At 35.5% G+C, this 21,782-nt stretch overlaps 1 protein-coding gene and 1 pseudogene across 2 annotated transcripts in view; one reads left to right on the top strand and one right to left on the bottom strand.

Annotated features, from left to right (window-relative positions):
- Positions 1-21,782, bottom strand: part of LYST (lysosomal trafficking regulator) — a 200,111-nt gene that overhangs the window by 68,590 nt on the left and 109,739 nt on the right. The window contains exons 24-31 of the mRNA XM_015126904.3: positions 21,039-21,216; positions 19,253-19,422; positions 16,823-17,053; positions 15,775-15,941; positions 14,976-15,128; positions 9,738-9,929; positions 7,977-8,155; positions 5,438-5,644 (exon numbers count right to left, since the gene is read on the bottom strand). Coding sequence (XP_014982390.3) covers positions 5,438-5,644; positions 7,977-8,155; positions 9,738-9,929; positions 14,976-15,128; positions 15,775-15,941; positions 16,823-17,053; positions 19,253-19,422; positions 21,039-21,216 — 1,477 coding nt within the window. The remainder of the gene's footprint in view (positions 1-5,437; positions 5,645-7,976; positions 8,156-9,737; positions 9,930-14,975; positions 15,129-15,774; positions 15,942-16,822; positions 17,054-19,252; positions 19,423-21,038; positions 21,217-21,782) is intronic.
- On the top strand, positions 1,247-4,255 carry LOC718069 (L-lactate dehydrogenase A chain pseudogene; annotated as a pseudogene). Its single transcript, XR_003730376.2, has one exon. The product of XR_003730376.2 is annotated as an L-lactate dehydrogenase A chain pseudogene (transcript).

The following is a 21,782-nucleotide window of genomic DNA, read 5'->3' as shown; positions in this document are numbered from 1 at the left end:
CTTTTCAAAGAAGATTCTAATAAGGAAGAGTTCTGAGTGGACTACAGAAAGGGAGAAAGGTTTTGAAGAAGATATAGAGTGATCTGGGTCATGGCCAAATGAAAGGATAGAATAGGGATATGGATAGACAAAGGAGAGAAAGGTGTTCTGTGCTGGTGGACAATATGAATAAAACAGCATGACAGTAAAAATAAACAGGATGTGAAGAGGTTGCAAGACACAAAGATATGATTATCTTGAAAAGAAGAGGGTCAGCAGGCTGGAGTGTTAATCAGAATCAAGTTGCGATGGCAGAAAAGAAGCCTGGGGCTTAAAAAACCCAGGCAGATTCCAAATGAAATACAAATTAAATGTATGCAGCTGTGAAAAGGCATAAAGAAGATCACTCTACACTACTATGTAATAATGATCTCTAGGATATATTAAGTGAAGAAAGTAAGGTGCAGAAGAGTGTGTATACTTTGCTATCTTTCTTTGTGTTATGAAGTAGGGGAGAGAATATTTACATGTGTAAATACATGTATACATAGATTTGCCTGTATCTTCAACAGAAAAAAAAGTCAGTTACCTACCCAGAGTGGGAAAGAATATGAGGAGAAGAAAGGGATAAAAGCTAGAACCTCTCTGAATGTGCTGTTTCACAACGTTGCTTTTAGAACCATGTAGACATTTCATGATTAAAAACAAAATTAAGCAAACAAACAAAACCCCAAAGGAATCCCAAAAAACTATAAAACAAACTGGAAAAAAAAGCCTGCCTACCTACCTACCTAATTGGTTGAAATTGGCAGCCTGACCAAATAAACTATTTAAGTGCTTTTATAATACAGTATTTTCACTGTATATAACCGTAACAGTATGCTAGGAACAAAAAGAACCACAAAGACATCTTCAACTGCACTCAGCAGGATTGTTATTAGTGATCATGTTGGTCATCTTATTTTGAAAATGTTATATATGTAGAAAGACAAAGCAAATAGGTGATTATGTTAATATTAGGAACCAAGATATCAACATTAATAAGAAATACAAATAAAAAAATCCAAGAAAAAGTGAAAGCATCAGTATAAACTCATGACTTCTTCATCTTTCTAAAAAAATACATATTTCCTAGCTTTGTCCACTAAAAAGCCTGAGAAGAAACAACAACCCAGTAGAAATAAACATACGTAGTCCTTAGATTTGTAGTCTCTAAATGCTATCATCTCCTTAAAAGGAAATAAGGCCTTCTTGGGAGGGAAGTTGGGTTCTAGGTTTGGGGAAGGAATTGTATAAGGTGGGCCTGGGACATTCTTCTGTGCCAGAAAACAAGAAGTTTAATCATATTAACTTGTTAAAATGAAAAAGGCCATGTCGACTCAACAACTTGAATCTACAGAGGTGTTAATTTTAATATCAAACCAAATAATGATTGCAAAAGACTAAAACACATAACATTTATTTTAAAATACCCGAGTTCCTAATGATACTCCAAAAATAAAAACAAATACAAAAATTAGAGGCCACTAGGGGCATGAACTCATCATTCTAAAAATTAATAAACAGGGAAGGAAACAGCATTTATCCTGCCTTTCCTTGACTGACTGTACTTAAAGGCAGCCAAGGTGCTGGAGCCGCTGCCCAAGAGTCCAAATCTCACTGCCACGTGCCCGGACACCTGCTGGACATGCATTCCCGATTCCTTTTGTTTCCAAGTCCAATATGGAAACTCTCGAGGATCAGCCGATTCATAATCTTCTAAAGGAAGAACAGATTCCCCAGAATAAGATTACCATTGTTGGGGTTGATGCTGTTGGCACAGCTTTTGCCATCAGTATCTTAATGAAGGACTTGGCAGGTGTACTTGCTCTTGTTGATGTCATGGAAGACAAATTGAAGGGCGAGATGATGGATCTCCAACATGGCAGCCTTTTCCTTAGAACATCAAAAGTTGTCTCTGGCAAAGACTATATGTAACTGCAAACTCCAAGTTGGTCATTATCACAGCTGAGGCACATCAGCAAGAGGGAGAAAGCCGTTTTAATTTGGTCCAATGTAATGTGAACTTCTTTAAATTCATCATTCCTAATGCTGTAAAATACAGCCTGAACTGCAAGTTGCTTACTGTTTCAAATCCAGTGGATATCTTTGACCTATTGTGGCTTGGAATATAAGTGGCTTTCCCAAAAACCGTGTTATTGGAAGTGGCTGCAATCTCGGCTCAGCCCAATTCCGTTACCCAATGCAGGAAAGGCTGGGAGTTCACCCATTAAGCTGTCATGGGTAGGGTCCTTGGGGAACATGGAGATTCTAGTGTGCCTGTATGGAGCGGAGTGAATGTTACTGGTGTCTCCCTCAAGACTCTGCACCCAGATTTAGGGACTGATATAGATAAGGAACAGTGGAAAGAGGTTCACAAGCAGGTGGCTGAGAGTGCTTACAAGGTGATCAAACTCAAAGGCTACCCATCGTGGGCCACTGGACTCTCTGTGGCAGATTTGGCAGACAGTATAATGAAGAATCTTGGGTGGGTGCACCCAATTTCCACCATGATTAAGGGTCTCTATGGAATAAAGGATGATGTCTTCCTTAGTGTTCCTTGCATCTTGGGACAGAACAGAATCTCAGACCCTGTGAAGGTGACTCTGACTCCTAAGGGGCCGTTTGAAGAAGAGTGCAGTTCCACTTTGGGGGATACAAAAAGAGCTGCAATTTTAAAGTCTTCTGATGGCATACCATTTCACTGTCTAGGCTACAACAGGATTTTAGTTGGAGGTTGTGCATATTGTCCTTTTTATCTGATCTGTGATTAAAGCAGTAATGTTAAGATGGACTGGGAAAAACGTCAGTTCCTAAAGTTAGAAATAGGAATGGTTTGTAAAATCCTACAGCTATATTCTGTAGGTACTATATCCTGTGGGTAGCTATATCCTATAGTACCATCCTGTAGGCTGGATGGTACTAATCTTGTGTAGTCCTAAACTGGTTGGTGTGAAATAGTTCTGCCACCTCTGAGGCACCACTGCCAACGCTGCACATGCTGCAGTTGCCCCTTGAGCCAGATGGATGTTTACCACGTGTTATATAAATAACTTCCTGGCTCCTTCACTGAACATGCCTGGTCCAACATTTTTTCCCAATCAGTCACATTCTGGATCCAGTGTATAAATCCAATATTGCATGTATGGTGCATAATTGTTCCAAACAATCTTATTTTGTGAACTAAATATATCAGTAGTGTACATTATCGTATTATGCAAAGAGATCTACATATAAACAATGCAACCAACTATCCAAGTGTCATACTAACTAAAACCCACAATAAATCTTGTACAGTGAAAAAAAAAGAAAAAAAAAGGTAGCCAAATAGTTGACAAGGGAAAGTTCTTCCCTATAGAAAAGTCAGAGCTTATAGATGTTGATGGAATGAGAGGCTTAGAGATATCACTATTTTGTAACTCTAATGAAAAAGTGGATCTTGGCAATTATCAGTGGTTGCTAAAACTATTAGGTTAAAGACAATATCCTCAGTCTTCGTGGGTGAATAAACAACTGGCCTTGGTGATGAAATAGATTGAGAGAGAGAAGAAAAAGTCAACAACAACAACAGTTAAAATTTTCAAGCTGAAATTCAATAATGATTGACAGACATGAAGTAGTGGGAAGACATGACAGATATGAAGTAGTGGGGAAGGGAAGATGGTATGAGAAAAAGTGGACTGTTAACACTGAGGTTGAATTTTGATGGATAGCAACTTTGCTGAGTATAAAGGAAAGAAAAAAACACCATTTCAAATTCTCCACAGAAGGAAAATACAGGCTAAATATGCTTCTGTCTTGGGAAAAGGAAGACAGTGCCCTCAGTGTACTTGAAAGTGTGTTAATACTGGAAAAATCACCTAAAAGTATCCCTTCCAATAGTTTTGACTCCTAATATGAGTTTTCCATGTATTAAAAGGGGATACCTATCCTTTTTAATATACCCTCTCTCATCTCTATTGAGGTATAACTTACATATAATAAAGCATACATATATTAAGTGTTTCTATGAGTTTTGACAATTGCATACATCCATTTAACCACTACTCAAAATAAGATCTTATTTTTATCACCCCAGAAAGTTCCCTTAAACCTCTTTCCAGTCAATTCCCTTTCTCACCATCCCCCTTCCACAGAGACAACTACTGTCCTGAATTCTAGCATCATATCTTGGTTTTGCTTGTTCTTTCAGATGAACAGAATCACAGATTGTACTCCTTTGTGTTTGGCTGTCTCTTTCCCCGCTCAGTGTTCCTGAGATTCATCCATAATGGTAAGTGTATCAGTAGTCTGTTCCTTTTTAAAGCTGTATAATAGTCTATACAGTGCTGTAGAATAGTCTATATAGATTTCTCTCTACAGGTATAAAGAAATCACAATTTGTACATTCTTCTGTTGGTGAGCGTTTGAATATTTCTAGTTTTTGGTTATTATGAAAAAAGGCTGCCATGGATATTCTTAAACAAGTCTTTCAATGAATATATGCTTTAATTTCTCTTTTAGGTAAATATCTAAAAATGGAGTAACATGGTCACAAGTTAAATATGTTTAGGCCGGGCGTGGTGGCTCAAGCCTGTAATCCCAGCACTTTGGGAGGCTGAGACAGGCGGATCACGAGGTCAGGAGATGGAGACCATCCTGGCTAACTCGGTGAAATCCCATCTCTACTAAAAAATACAAAAAACTAGCCGGGCGAGGTGGCGGGCGCCTGTAGTCCCAGCTACTCAGGAGGCTGAGGCAGGAGAATGGCGTAAACCCGGGAGGCGGAGCTTGCAGTGAGCTGAGATCCGGCCACTGCAGCCTGGGTGACAGAGCGAGACTGTCTCAAAATAAATAAATATATATATATATATATATATATATATGTTTAATTTTATAAGAAACTGTTAAACAGCCCTCCAATATGGTTTAATGTACCTTTTAAACTTTCCAACTACCACTTTTGAAGTGGTAAACTTTATACACTCTGAAATTCTTTTAGGTATTTTGGGTTTGATTATTCCAAATGATTAATAATTTTTTTCTATTTTAACTGACCACACATATTTTTGAAATATGTTATATGTATTGTTGTTTGAGCTATTCAATATAGATGTTTCACAGGTAATATAATGCTTTTTAAAAAGCCTCCAAACAATCCTTAAAGAAAACACTTCAAGATATGTTAACACATTACAAAGTATCTGACAGTAACTCTGAAACAGAACTTCTTAATTTAGGCACTAGAAAAAAGATTGGGAAATAAACACAGAGGTTAAATTGTGCCTGTGTAAAAGCACCTAAGGAAAGGCCTTAGGTTAAATTTGCTTGGTAAGAAAATTATAAATTAGGCATGAAAATTCAATTTAATTTCAGTTCTTGTTTTATTCAGACTTTATATTTCACCAAAAGTTGTACTTATCAAAGCTGAGACACTTACTTGTAGGGATGGGCTGAGACAGTCTCGCAGTATTTCCTGATGATTTGGTTCATGAAGTATTTCAAAAATTTGCTTTCTCTCTTGTGCAGTGTGGGCTGGTGACAAAATATGCACTAGGAGTCTCCCAAGCTGCATTCGGAAGGTCTCCTTACAAGACCACAGAATTTTAGTCCATTGCTGCTTGGAACCACTGGCTTTACTTGAACCCTAAAATCAATCAAGATAGGAATGAATTAGGATCAGACTGCTTAAGCAATACCATGCTAGCCTCAACACAGCCCTAAAGAAGATTATAGAACATGTTTTATTCCAGATTGGTTTTCACAGTCAAAATTAGAAAGATATATACATAACCATACACACAGGAGTTTAAAAGCGATGGGCATACAACGTTCATAGCAGCATCACTCAAAATAGCCAAAAGGTGGAAACAGTCTGAACGTCCATCAGTGGACGAACAGATAAACAAAATGTGGTATATACATACAATGGAATATTATTCATCCTTAAAAAGGAAGGAAATTCTGACACATGCTACAACATGGATGACCCTTGAGGACAGAATGCTAAATAAAATAAGCCATATACAAAAGGACAAATAGTGTATGCTTCTATTTATATGAGATATCTAGAACAGTCAAACTCACAGAGACAGGAAAGTAGAATAGTGATTACTGGGTAATGGGGGAAGGGGTGGTAAAAGTTATTATTTATTAGGTACGGAGTTTCATTTGGGATAATTAAAAAGTTCTGGCCAGGTGCAGTGGCTCACACCTGTAATCCCAGCACTCTGGGAGGCCGAGGCAGGTGGGTCACCTGAGGTCAGGAATTCGAGACCAGCCTGGACAACATGGTGAAACCCTGTCTCTACTAAAAATACAAAAATTAGCTGGGTGTGGTGGCGGGTGCCTGTAATCCGAGCTACTCAGGAGGTTGAGCTAGGAGAATCGCTTGAACCTGGGAGGTGGAGGTTGCAGTGAGCCGAGATCGGGCCAGTGCACTCCAGCTGGGGAGGCAGACTGAGACTCCATCTCAGAGAAAAAAAAAAAGTTCCTAGAGATGGATGGTGGCAATGGCTGCACAATAATATGAATATACTTAGTGCCACTGAATTGCATCCTTAAAAATGGTTAAAATGGTAAATTTTATGTTAGGTATACCTTACCACAGTTTAAAAGAAGAGATGGATAAAGAAGCTAAAGTCCTAAGCCATGAAAAAATTACCAAATGCTCAAAAATTATAAATTAAAAAAAAAACTATCAAAGAGCAATGATAAATAAGCCTACACTGATTTTGCAATAAAAAAGAGAAAGGATTCATAAATAATAAAGACTCGAATTGTGCTACATTATTGAGTATTAGTCACAAATTAAGCACTGCATATAGCAGTACCCCTTACCTGTGGTTTTGCTTTCCACAGTCAACCATGGTCTGAAAATAGTTAAGTACCGTACAATAAGATACTTACTCACTGTAAAAAGAGACTACATTTATATAACTTTTATTAAAGTATATTGTTATAACTGTTCTGTTTTATTATTATTGTTAATCTCTTACTGTGCCTAATTCACAAATTAGACTTTATCATAGGTATGTATGCATGTGAAAAAACATAGTATATATAGGTTTCAGTACCATCTGTGGTTTCAGGAATTCACCAGGGGTCCTGCAAAGTATGCCCTGAAGATAAGGGGAAACTACTCTATGGGTTTACCATAGAGTATTCCCTAACAATTAACCAATTGTTTTAACAATGGTCCCACTAAGCCTAGCCAAATGCTGATCAAATCACCTGTACGTGGTTTAAAACTGGAAGCAGTATATTCAGAATTCATTCTGAGTTTTAGAAACAGCTCCTCTCTAATTACGTCTAGTCCTAAGGACTCTGTGAGCGAATCTGCACTTGGTTTTGCTGTTCAGAGCTAAAACACCAAAATCTAGTTTAGATTTAGAGACTGGCATGTCATGATTTATGAGTGCTGCTAGAATTAGATTGGCTTTTGCTATCTATGTAGTAAACTGACCAACTTGTTCCATTGTGTCAACTGTAAAGTGACCCACAGAAACCCAAGTGAGATGATGATAAATGAACTGTGACACTTATCAGTATTCTCTACGTAATTTTAAAGGTGTTAGATACACTTAGGCCAAGATCTAAAATTCATAATAATTCAGAAAACTGAGAGTAAGGAGCCATAAATACAGTCCTGTAAAAACAATTAATGTAAACTCTCATAGTAGTCATCAATGACGACGATCTACTCTTTTCTGATGCTGATCTTACTAAACTACAATACTAGAAAATAGCTTCTAGGGTTACAGGCTTAAAAAGTAATGCTGCATGAGTGGAGTCATTTTGGAAAGGGTGAATTAGCAATATATATTGTTCTCTAATTAAAAATTCAAGTTGTCCGAGTTTTAAAAAGCTCTCTGAAAGAGCACAAAGAAATACGATTGTGAAAACGTATAATACAGTCAACATAAAACCTCTATTTCCTTTGTGTGAATGAACATTTCACATGTAATTAATTTACTTACAATAGATACTTTGAATCCTTCTACCAGATATGTAAAAATTTCTTTCTGAAATGGATTGAAAACAGAAGACTGTTCATGATGCATATTTTCCTCAGAAATTTCAGTCTGGAAAACTGAGGTCTTGCTTTGAGTTACATTTTCTGGAGTTCTCAAAATGTCAATAATGTCTGAATTAAACTCTTTGAATTGAAAAAAAGAATACAAGGTTAGTCATATCACTACTATCTAGCCATTATAAATAGTAATAATACTGGTAAAAATATTGTTTTTAATTACTAATTCAGTTATCACAATTTAAAAGTTTATCAGGTGTATTAGATGTAGTAGATACACTGTAGTAGAAAGTGAATTCATGTAAAATAACAGAAATTTCAAAATGCATGTCATACAATTCCAAATTAAATATTTATTGGCTAATGAAGCTAAGTTAAACTGCAAAATGATTCAAACCATGAGATTATTATACAAATCGAACATAAAGACCATGTCATATTTACAGGAGTGGATCTACAGAGCTGTTTCTCTGCATGTGCTATCCATTTACATGCTGTATATGTAATAATCATGGTTCAAGAGTTTAGTCTGGGAGTCTGTTGCACAGAATGTACATTAGAAAAGTTAAAAAAAAAAAAAAGCTGGGGACAATGGCTCACGCCTGTAATCCCAGTACTGTGGGAGGTGAAGGCAGACAGATCGATCACCTGAGTCAAGGAGTTTGAGATCAGCCTGGGCGACATGGTGGAACCCCATCTCTACAAAAAAATACAAAAATTAGCCGGGCATGGGGTACACACCTGAAGTCCCAGCTACTTAGGAGGCTGAGATGGGAGGATTGCTTGAGCCCAGGAGGTAGAGGTTGCAGTGAGCTGAGATCATACCACTGCAATCTAGCCTCGGTGACAGTGAGAACCCATCTCAAGAAAAAAGAAAAAAAAAAGACAGAGAGAAAGAAAAGTAAAAAAAGCTAAAAAAAGAAAAAAAAACTTGAGTTTATCATGTTTTTCTAGTGATTAACAATTACTGTTTTCTTTTTCCTGTCTTCCTGGGGTTACCTGAACATTTTTTTAGAATTCCATTTTGACTTATCTATAGTGTTTTTTTAAAAACAATTTTCAGCTTTATTGTAATATAATTGACAAACAGAAATTGTATATAATTAAGATGTTTTGATATATGAATACATTGTCAAATAATCACCATAATGAAGCTAGCTAACATATCTAACACCTCACATAGTTACCATTTTTTTGGGTGTGTGGTGAGAACATTATTTATAGTGTTTTGGAGTGTATTTCTTTCAATAGCTTTTTTTAGTGGCTGCTCTAAGTATTACAATTTAAGTATGTACATATATATTCATTAGCCAATATGGAAATGCAAATTAAAACCACAATGAGATATCACTACACATCTGTCAGAATGGCAGTTCTGCAAGATTCATTGAGGGAAACTGGGTAAAGGATATACAGGGTCTCTCTCTGTATTATCTCTTAACTGCATGTGAATCTACAACGATCTCAAAAGATCATACTGGAAGTGCCATACGGTTTTAAACTGGTCAATCTGGGCTAGCATTGAACACATTGAAAGTGGACTTTTATTTAAGACTTACCAGTTCCAAATAAGAAACTCTTAATAATATGGATGTTAAGAACTGAAAAATAATGTTGCTTAAACATCTGAAAACTAACCAGTTTCCTCTTAGATTACTTCTCTTTCATTTTAAAAGCTGAAGAAAACAAACTAATCCTATAGTCTTACCTTGATAAATAATCCTGTTGACTGCTAAAACGGTGAGCCTCTGTAGTCTCTGTGCAAGTTCCGTTTCAGTCGCCTGGCTAGGGTTCTCCTGGCTCATTCTCCGTTGCATCATCACATGAAGCTCATCATTTGCCACTGAACGCATTTTCATCAGAAGCGATTCAGTTTGAGCTAGCGGAAATTTTCGAGGACCTTCAAAAGTATATAAATTAAAACATCAAATGCCAGTGTTAATAAGGATCAAGGAAACTATTTTTGCTGAAACTTTTTGATTACCAGACCGTGAAAACAACCTTATTTACTACAAAGTCAATTTATACAAAGGAGAGAGTGATTAAGAGAAAATGATGTTTCTCCCTCTTTCAAGAAGTGCAACAGTACTTTTGGTTTCAAAGTCCTAAATCACAATGTTGAAGCTAGTGACATAGCTTAGTAAAACAGATGTCATTTGGCAAAGTTCAAGTTAAAAAGTATTAAATGGGCTTAACTAGTTTAGAACATTTTGATAAAATAGTTTCAAATACTGTTTCACTTCTTTGTATTCCAAAATCAAGTTTTAATGCACATCATTTTTTAGTAAGAATATTACTATTTCTGGATAATTACTGTTGTTGAATTTCATAAAGTAGTTTTAAAAATTGTATATAGTGACAAAGTAGAAATCAGTCAATGACAGTGAAGAGATCAGAAAGGTGAATATAATTCCAGTGATTTGTTATTAAAATGATTTAGAACACATGCATCATTTGGAATTCAATGCTACAAAGGCATTTCCTGAGAAAGGTTTCCTCAGACTGAACACAGAGAAGTGGCATTCCTGCGCCATTACTGCACCTGCTCCAGGAGGTACAACACAGGTAGTGCATCCAGGAGAAAACTGGGGGGATGAGTCTTGATTTAATGAACTGAAGGAGAAGGGCATCGGAAGTTGACCATAGGAACCAAAATGATGTCTTGGTAGATGAGGAATAATAGAACCCTTCATTGGAATTGAACCTTTGTTTTAAATTATGAAAATATATATCAATTTCTATAAATAACCTCTATAAAAATTACATATGACTAAATTATAACAGGTTTTAATGACTTATCCTGTAAGCTATTTAAATATTTTAATACTATTTTAGATTGCTTACTATTTTGGGTAATTAGTATTCTTAATCAGTTAATATATTTTGGTAGACAGTCACTTTTGAGGCAAAAAAAAAAAAAATACAAAAATTCATATCCTGTATATATTCAAGTTATACTGTCAAACAATATACTGAGTTTAAGCAGATTCTTCCTAATGTCTACATCTGATAGCTTTCATGCTGTATGTGCAGCTGATGATTGTAATTCAGAGGTATGACAATACACTGAATAAGGAAATGTTAAGTAGGTCTTTTTTAATACTATGTATTAATACTAGAAAAAGTGGGAGGGTATTTCAGCACTCCTGCTGTGAAGCCACACAGAGCTAGTGTGGCCTTAAGCACATTTCTTTCTAAACCTCAGTTTTCTCATACATAAGATGCAGATCAGAAAGAAAACAGAGCTTACTTCACAGGTGGATATTTATCACTATCTGACACTGTATTAAATATATTTGTTTATATGCTTATTCATCATTTCCCCCAGTACAAGTTCCATGAAGACAGGTAATATAGTAACTGGTACATGGTTGGTACTCAAGAAATATTTGATGTTTGATGGTTGAATAAGCGGATAAAGAAAGAGTCATTTTGTTGATAAAATAAAATAATGAATGTAAAACGTAATGCCTGTCTAATTTTCACAAATAATAAAATACTTTTAATGTTAATATTATTATTGGTTGAAATATAAAGTTCATTTGTATGTGAATTACTAATATAACTGTGTGTGTATGTGAGTGTATGACAATTTAAATATATGTCTAGCATTCTAAATAATATCCTGATGCTGACTACTTCTACCTTCATGCATGAAGAGTGATGTGTAAAGCTTTTCATATTAATAAGCAGACAAGTAAAAAAATACATTTAAAAGTGTATATTGCTACCTTATTTATACTAGCAAAAATCAAGCAAAAAAACCTTTGTTTATCTATAAAAGTTAGATTATCCACATCAAAATAACAGATTATTTTGCAATCATTAAAAATAAAAGAATATTTATGTTTCTTAACATGGAAAAATATCTATAATAAATGACTAAAAATAGAAATCAATTTATAAACAGTAGGTAGAGCATGATACCATTTAGGTAAAATTACATATAAAGGTATGTATAGATACAGATATCTAGACCAAAAACAGATATAGAGGCTAAGGAATCAGAGCTTTGCTCACTGGGGTGGCAGGCAACTCAGAGTTGCTGAGCAGAAGAATGGTAAACCTGAGTGAGGTTGTAAGAAGATTAATCTGACAATATAATAGTGTCTAACTCCGTTAGCAACGCAAGAACTTAAGGTCTAGATGTAATGAGAGTATTGCTGAAGAAACTTTGGTCCCAAGTCATGGATATCCTGGGGTTCAAGGTTTGAGTAAATGTGTCTATTATCAGAGTCTGGTGTGTGGCCACAGTGGAAGCTGCAGCTGCTGGCAATTCCCACAACTTCTGCTGAAGGAGGAGAGGGTGGCAGTGGGGTTGGAGGTGTCACTCATCTCAGTAGTTTTCAACAAATGCTAAATGAATCTATTTAGGAATCCCCCCCACCACACCTAAACATTTATCAGTAAAGAGAACAGCTTAAGTCTTTGAAGGAACAATTCATTACCTAATTGATAGACATGACAGAAATAGAAATTCCTCTATGTCACTTTAGTATCATGGACAAATGGCCTTGAATTAGTTTTTGTAACCACACTGCTCAGAAACAGAAGAGCCTTAGTATTCTGCAGTTTTTGTACCTGTAGCATACAAAGCCAATATACTTTCAATGATACTTTTAAGTAATAGTGAAGAAACAAAAAGCACAATCTTCCCTAAGCATATGTGTAAAAAAACAACTTAGAAACAATTACAAAGCAACAACCGAACACATATAAAGTAGTATTTTGCAAACTAGATTCACAAAGATAGAATTTAAATAAGGGCAGTATTTAAAACAGGGAGGATTCTTGAGAGAGACTTCAGAGAGAGAGAGATGGTTCCTAAGAGATATGACAGACCTGGAATGAGTAGATGTGGTGTAGGACACAAAGGGGTGAGTATAGGGGTGCATGTGCCAGCAGTCCCTAGTTCTAGGATGCAGTGGGTCTTAAGATGAAGAAGCTGGACTGGATGACTTTTAAGGTCTTTTATTAAGCTAAAAACTTGTAGGATTCTGTAAGTCTCCTACAGCTCACAGCAATCACATTTACTTAGAGCAAAAAACACAAGGCCAAGTATAAGAAGAAGCTAAGAAGTCAGAAAAAAGGAGAGCCATCTAGTGAAAAGACTAAAAGTTCATTATCTGTTTTAAAATGACTCAAACTAAAAAAAAAAAAAAAAAAAAAAAAAAAAAAGATAAACTTGAAGCTATGTAGGGCTCTAAGGCTCAAGGTGACAAAAATGCTAGTATCTAAAGAGATTAAAGACTCCTAGAGAAATCATTGACCAAACGGGAAATAGCAAGAGGACTATTGCGTTAGCCCAGGCACAAGGTGATAATTAACTAAAACCAGAGATCTAGGGATGGAAGCAGAGGAGGAACAGATATGAAAATGAGAAGTATCAATACGAAAGAAACAGCAGGGGTAGCAAAGGTACACTTTCTGATATCAATAGAGGGTGAATTCCATCTAAGCAGTCACTGACTATATAAGGAGTCCTGCAAAGGAAAGGTGTCCAGCAATCATATTTTGGCACATAGGAAGCTGAGCATTAATGCTAGAACTGATAAAGAATCTATTTCTACTCAGGGCAAAAGAGATGTACAACTGGAAGGGCAGCTCAAGAAGAGAGTGCATTCAGATATTAAATAAGGAATAATGTAGCTGGGCAGTAGGTTTAGTTACATAGATGTTTTAGAAGTTTTATTTATATAAGTTTGATTTAGCATCATTTAAACATACTACTGCAAAACAATGTGTACTTGGAAGCTTTTCTTTACAAGTGAGTTTTTCACATGGTTTAAAATTTTTGCATAGCATTGAACACAGAAGTAGCTTAACACAGGTGAAAGAGATTTGAACTTAAGTGAATTTGAGACAGTAAGACTGATTAAACTTCAAACAATTTACCAAATACTCTGTTTGGAGATGGTGTGTGTATGTGCATGTGCATATGCATATTTATCCACTATGTATATATACGTATGCGTGTATATCCTGTGTATGTGGTGTTCATGTTATCTTTCTGGGTTGTATTCAGATAAAGGTCATAGCAGATTTTGTAGAAAAAATAAGGAAGCCTAACAATATTAATGTTTATTATTTGATGACATGTACTAATGTATACCAAGCCCTGACATCATGTGCATTTTAACCATGTGCAAGCCACCATCATCTGCCCTGACTACTGTAATAGCCTCCTACCTGGACTCCCCACTACCTCTCTTCTCTTCCTCTCCCCTAACCCACTTTCCACACAGAAGACACAGTGATCTTTATAAAACAGAAAGCTGTTTATAGTATGACACCTACTTAAAATCTTTGATGACTTCCCACTAGGATAAAATCTAAGCTCCTTAACAAGGCCTGCATGATTAAAAAATGACTTTGGCCCATACCATACTGTACAGCCTCTTCTGGTGTCCCAGTCTTATCAAGTGACACATTCTAGCTAAATGGCTTTATTTCTCTGAACAAGCTCAGCTTTTCCCTGCCTTGGAAGCTTCACATAAGCCATCCATTCTGCCTGTAATACTCTTTTTCTGACTCTCCACCTTGCTAACTCCTTTCTCATCCTTTACATCTATATTGAAATCCCACTTTCTCAGAGACTTCCCTAACTCCTGATGTAGATTGCCCTGTTATAATCTCTATTCCTACCCTCTACATTTCCCTACTATTTTACAATCTCTGCAGGGGCAGAATCTGTGTCTGGTTTTTTTTCGTCATTGTATCTCCAATATTTTAGCACAATGCTCAGCACATGGTAGGCAGGTGCTCAAGAAATAACTGGATGAGAAAAGCACTAAAAGTAAGCAGTAGAATAGTTTCCTCCAGGAAAAAATCTTTCTTAAATTTTATGTAAAACAAGAAATATTTTAAAAATGTGAATTGCATAAGAACATAGGAAAGTCAAGCTAGCCTCAATTTATGGTTATTAAAATATGATTTCAATACTCGCCAGCAATACTTTTCCGCTTTTGAACTATTGCATGATGGGGAGCAGAAGGTGACTGGAGTGAATCTGTGAGGTTTTCAGAGTCATGATTTGCGGTGGTCCTTATAAATTCCATAGCAGCCTGGAGAACTCTAAGCTGTAGTGCAACAGCCATATCTAAAAACAGAAGATACTAGAATGTTTTCAAGCTATGTGATTATTAATTTTTTAATTGAACTGATTTTATGTATCATGACAATAATGTTTTGTTAGATATCAATTTTAAAATTTTGGTCAGCATGGGGGTGATAGTCGTAGACATTTTAAAATTCTTGTTAAAGGCAATTTTAAAGCAAATTTACAAATGGTCACTAAAAAACCTTCAATGGAAAAATATTAGCTCACAAATTTATTTCATTTTAAAAATTGTTTCAAAGAAGAGGGTTTTTTTCTATATAAGGCAAAAGTTTAACCAGCAATTATCATACTTTTTGTTTCATATTCACTTTAATAATTACCATTAAAGAAAACAAAAGGGTATTACTATGCAACATATGCTTTTAAATTCTACTTGGTAAGAAAAATCAGTGACATCTTTCAATTATGTATTGCCAACTACTAACTACACGGTAGAATCACTTTTTCTGTTTTTGCCACTTTTTCAAGCCTTTTTAGGCTTCTTTTTAAAAACTGATACATATTATCACAAAATTAATGTTAAACTTTTAGTAAAAGAGTTTCTAAGAAGAAAGATATTGTACTCAAATAACAGGTTTGTCTATTATACAACTCCCTCCCCAAATTCGTAAAAATTAAATCTTACTTTGTGTCCTCTTGTTTTTGCTATTTTGAAGATATCCAAGCATTACAATAAGGTCTTCAATAACCCTAAAATATTGTGAGCCCGAGGAACTGCAAGCATGAATTGTAACTGCTATGAAAAGTTGCTGTATATCACACGCAAGCAATTTATATTCACTGACGGGAATGCTAAAGATAACAACACAAGAAGAAAACAGAACATTTATAAGAAAAAGAACAAATAATTTAAGACACAGCTAACCAGTTTAAAAGGTTTAAATTCCTGTTTGACCAGCTTGCACTCATTCATGCAGTCATTTGATATTTATTCACACTTATTCTATGGCAAGTAATATGTAGTGTGTATGCTAGAAGTAGAAATAAGATACACTTTGACACCTGTCAAAAATACATAGTTTTTCAGAAAACCGGACAAGTAAACAGATCACTATAAATAGTAAATGGTTGTAAGTGCAACACTAGAGATTAATACAAGATACTATAAGAACACACAGACAGGTTTCTAGTCCACACTAAGGATGAAGATTGTGTGGGTATGAACAGGAACATTCTGCAAAGGCTTTTCAGAGAAGGTGAATTTGACTAAATTAATTAACCTCTCTGAATCTCACTTGTATAAATTAGAGTTGTCTTTAGGACTAAAAGAGGTAATAGATTTGCATTTATATTAATCACTTATAAATACCCAATAAATATGAATTAGTTACTTTTGGTCTTCAATCTTAATCTTGATAATCTACCTCAATGTATGATATTAGGCCTATAATGCTTCTTTCCATCTGGGTTTTCCAAATCAAGCAAGGGGTGGAAACTAACTCAGGCCAGTTAATAAAGTAGCATACAGGGACATTCAGTAAATACAATTTCTTGCTTTTTTTTTTTCTTTCTTTCTGTTATTATTATTATTTTTTACTTTTATTTTAGGTTCAGAGGTACACAGGAAGGCTTCTTACATAGGTAAACTCGTGTATTAAAGTACACTAATACTTAAGTTTTCCTGTTCTAAAGTATTTATCAGATGTAATTTTAAATAATAATTTTAAACTTACTTCTTTTCTAATCCATTCAGGGCTGCTACTGTATTACATAACACATAGAGTAGACCATTATCCAGCAACATATCTGCTACCTTAGAACAGGAGTTTAAAATTTGGAGAAGAAGTAAAAGAGCATTATGCAAGAGTATGTTGTCATACAGAGAGGTCTCGATTAGTCCTAGAATAGGAATGACAGACCACTTCTGAAACAGTCCCGTATTTCTCACATCTTCCAGATCAAATCTATAATAAATAATACAGTTAAGAGCATGTTAGAAACAATTAGTCACAAAACAAGTAAATATGATAGCAACTATGGGTCATTTTGTTAACTTGATTTTGAAGTCATAAAAAAAATTGAGTGAGTAAGGATTCTTAACCTGTTGTTAAGATTATAAAGTCCCTTCAATAATAGGGTAAAAGTTGTTGCTAGAAGTCCATCCCAAGATAAATACACAAACGTTCACGTGAAATATGCATGCAATTTTATGGTTTTAACTGATTTATTTTAATTTATCCATGAGCCCCTTATGTCCAAAGAAACTGTTTTGGAAACAGTTTTCCAAAGCAGTTTGGAAACTGCACAGGAAAATTATTATTATTATTTTACATAGTATTTGAGAGACAGTGAACTAGTAAAAAGAAGTCTAGCAAAAGGGAATGATTCTTGAGTTCTTATCCCAATACAACTTGCCTCTGAGATGGAATGAAATTAGCTAAGTATTTTGTGCCTCATTTTCCTTATCTGTCAAAAATATGTGGTGATATATGTCCTCTTTTCTTCTCAAGGCTATTGTGAGAATCAAATAAGGTAATGCAGAACTGTTTCGTGAAAGTCAAAAGTTGTATATAAATGAAAAGTAGCATTGAAACTATCATAATAATTTAGTAAATTCTTTAAGGTCTGAATTTGTCTATCACAATAAGGAGACACACATTTCTCTCTATTCTATCACAAGCAGAAATTACAATTTAATTTCTGCCAAACTTTTGGTTTGGGAGAAAAATATTCTTTTATTTTTACACTTATTTGCTAATCCATCAGCATTCTACTAGGGTCAAAACTCGATAATCAGTGTATCCAGGAATTCTAGGTGAGGGATTTACTCCTCTCCCAGATAACCTGAAAGCTCTGAGGAGAGTAATGAGTTCCTATATGGATCCTTTATGTAATCTGTCACTGAGAATACACCAGCTATCTTTCGTTTTTCCTTTTCTTTTTTTTTTTTTTTTTGAGACGGAGTTTCACTCTTGTTGCCCAGGCTGAAGTGCAATTGTGCAATCTTGGCTCACTGTAACCTCCGCCTCCCAGGTTCAAGCGATTCTCCTGCCTCAGCCTCCCAAGTAGATGGGATTACATGAATGTGCCACCGTGCCTGGCTAATTTTGTATTTTTAGTGCAGACAGAATTTCATCATGTTGGTCAGGCTGGTCTTGAACTCCTGACCTCAGGTGATCCACCCGTCTCTGCCTCCCAAAGTGTTGGGATTACAGGCAAGAGCCACCTGTCCAGCCTCACCTGTCTTTTCAGTTAATCTCCTCATGTTAATACTATATGCCAAATCTTAGCTATCACTTTCATCTGATGCAGCTTTTATTTGTTTCTAGTTTCTAACTAGTGAATGAACTATGAAGGATGAAGTTATATTAGAAAGAATATCATATGGCAAATAATACATTGATTTACCTGGAAAATTACTTTTAGCAGATTTTTTTTCTAAAGGTGACTAAAAGATTTTGTTAAGAGTGAGTTCACTAAATTTTACATTTAAGACAAAAGATCTTGCTGGGTGTGTTGGTCCACACCTATAATCCCAGCACTCTGGGAGACCAAGGCAGGAGGATGGCTTGAGGTCAGGAGTTAGAGACCAGCATGGGAAACACAGCAAGACCCATCTCCACTAAAAGTAAAAAAAATTAGCCAAGTGTGGTGGTGCATGCCTGTAATCCTAGCTACTCGAGAGGCTGAGGTAGGAGGATCCCTTTGAATCTAGGGGTTCAAGGCTGCAATGAGCTGAGGCATGACTGTGTCTCTCCGCACTCCAGCCTGGGGGACAGAGTGAGACACTGTCTCCAAAAAAAAAAAAAAAAAAAAAAAAAAGCTGGGCATAATGGCTCACGCCTGTAATCTCACACCTGTAATCCCAGCACTTTGGGAGGCTGAGGCAGGCAGATCATGAGGTCAGGAATTTGAGAACAGCCTGGTCAACATGGTGAAAACCTGCCTCTACTAAAGATACAAACAATTAGCTGGGCATGGTGGTGCGTGCCTGTAATCCCAGCTACTTGGGAGGCTGAGGCAGGAGAATCGCTTGAACTCGTGAGGCAGAGGTTGCAGTGAGCTGAGATTGCACCACTGCACTCCAGCCTGGGCAACAGGCCGAGAAAAAAAAAAAAAAAAGACAAGATTCCCAATTATAGTGGAGGGAAGAACATACTTACTCTTCATCAAGGCCAATATGTCGACCAAAGAACATTTCAATGAAGCATTCTAACAATTCTTGAGTTCCTCGATGAAGATACAACTGGTTGGCTAGCAAGGAAAATCCACGATTCTTGAGAAATTTATCCTTTTGTTCCTTAGATGCTCTAGCAAAATATGCATCTAATAGCTAAAGAAAAACTTTAAGTCAATTTAGACAATGCATTAAAATTAATGTATACAAATCAGTGTAACACAACTGCATTTGTAAATTATTAAGTTCATATGTACAGAAGAACATAGAAAGCTTAAAAAAATGCCATCACCACAGCAAAGCAAAAATGAATTTGTCTCTGGCTACTGCAGAATGCTAATGATGACTCTATCTTGGAGATCTTAATGATTCTCTCATGGGGAAACTGGCATTTTTAGTTGAACATGGACACCTAGTAAACTGGCAACCTTAGTTGAGTATAAGTAGAATATTTGTTCCTAATGCTGAGGGGGGGAAATCCGTAAACTATGCTCTGTCTGCAAATCTATGTATATCTGTATCTATATCTACATCTATATCTATATCTATATCTATGTCTATATCTATATCTATATCTATATCTATATCTATATCTATATCTATATCTATGTCTATCCTAGAGCTCCACTTCTAGGCTTCTTGACAGATTATTTATCCTGAGCACAGGCCCGAATTTCCACCCTTCTCTAACATCTTAAATGCAACACATGTGATACCAAATTAATCCTTCCATTTAATGATTCTCTCACAGTAGCAATAGACTCCTTTCCCTCAGACACACATCTATTTATTCCCCTACTAAAAAAACTTTCTAAGTTTACAGCATAACACTTTGTAAATACTATGTATTTATTAATACTGCCACTGCAGCACTCATCACAGAATTCCTTACATTTTACTTAGTTAAGTATGAGACTCTCCCTTCTAGACCGTGAAATTCTTGAATGTAGGAGCTTATATTATTTCCCTCTATATACTATATTGCAACTAGCTCAGGGACTTACACATGAAATGGGAGCTCAATACTAGGTTGTATTGCAAGTGATTAAACAATACCTACATCCAAACAAACTAAAGAAAATGAGAATCTTTACAAGATTATTTTAATATTGGGTTGTTTTCTAATGGAAACTATTCATATCAAGCATTTACTCATTCAATAATATACTTAGTACCTATTACACAAGATGCCCACCCTCATGAAGCTTATATTTGTGAGAAATTTAAAAAACAAGCACACAGATTAAAAAGATAATTACAAGACATAAATAGGATGCTATGATAGAATAAACAGTAAGATCAGAGGGAAGTGATTTTGATAAGATAAACAGGGAAGGTCTTTTGAAAAGGTGTCATCTAAGCTGAGACCTGAAGTAAATGTCTAACATTTGATAGTACACTGAAGAAGAGATTTCCAATGAACCATATGTTCCTTGTAATTTTTAACAAAACAGATTTACTAAGTGTTCAGATATGGGGATTTATTGGTAGATTTAAAAAACGTACTGATATGAACCAATATATGGAGAGGGACTTAAAACTGGATGATGCAAAAACATGACCATGTAACCAAAAACCCCTATATCCCTAAAGCTATCAAAATAAAAAAATTAAAAAACAATGTGAGTAATAAGTAACAAACTATATTAGTTCATTATTCTAAAATATAAAAGAAAGATTCAGGTCTACTTTAATGTATATACTCAAAATTTTAAATTACATACATCTTTATTTTTCTGAATTAAAATAACATATCCAGTATTTGCCCTTACTTTAATAACACCTTGTTGTATAGCTGGTGACGGGTGGTTAATGAGGACCAAAAGTGTATCTGCTTGAATAAGCTTGTCCATCACATCTTCAAGCATAACATCAGGCAGGATAAGAAGAACCCCACTTAGGAGTTCATATAATCCACAGCATATAGGTACCAAACAGTCTTCAGTTACACTAAAATAGAGACCAAAAAAGTCTTACTAACATGATGAGAAAAGTACATGATTACCACCTCAGGAACTGTGACAAGTAGTAGCATTCTTTGACAGGTGAAACAAATGTTCATAATGTTTAAGAAATGTTTCCTAATTTAACTGTCATTAACAAATTTACCATCACTTTTTATCATTGATTTTTTTGGCCATATAGTCTACTAACACTATTCGATTCTACATCTCTGATGTCTAATACAGTAGTCACTGTTACCTATGCTATTTATTTAAAGTTAAACTAAAAATTCAGTCCCTCAGTTGCATCAGCCACATTTCAAGTGCTCAATAGGCATATGTGGCTAGCGCCGACTGTATTAGACAGCATGAATACAACATGTCCATCACTGGAGAAAGTTTCACTGGACATTGCTACTTGAGATGCTATTGGAAATGTTTTTTCCACCAAGGAAGAAACAGTTTTATTAGGAGTGTAGGCATGTCAGAAAAACCCAGTTCAGTCACAGAGCAGAGAGGCAAATATTGGTACAGGGGAAGAATCTAGCATTACAGAATATCCTCTCAAGAATC

The sequence above is a fragment of the Macaca mulatta genome, chromosome 1, assembly GCF_049350105.2.
Source record: "Macaca mulatta isolate MMU2019108-1 chromosome 1, T2T-MMU8v2.0, whole genome shotgun sequence".
Classification (NCBI taxonomy): Eukaryota; Metazoa; Chordata; class Mammalia; order Primates; family Cercopithecidae; genus Macaca; species Macaca mulatta.
This window is presented reverse-complemented; position numbering and strand designations above follow the sequence as displayed.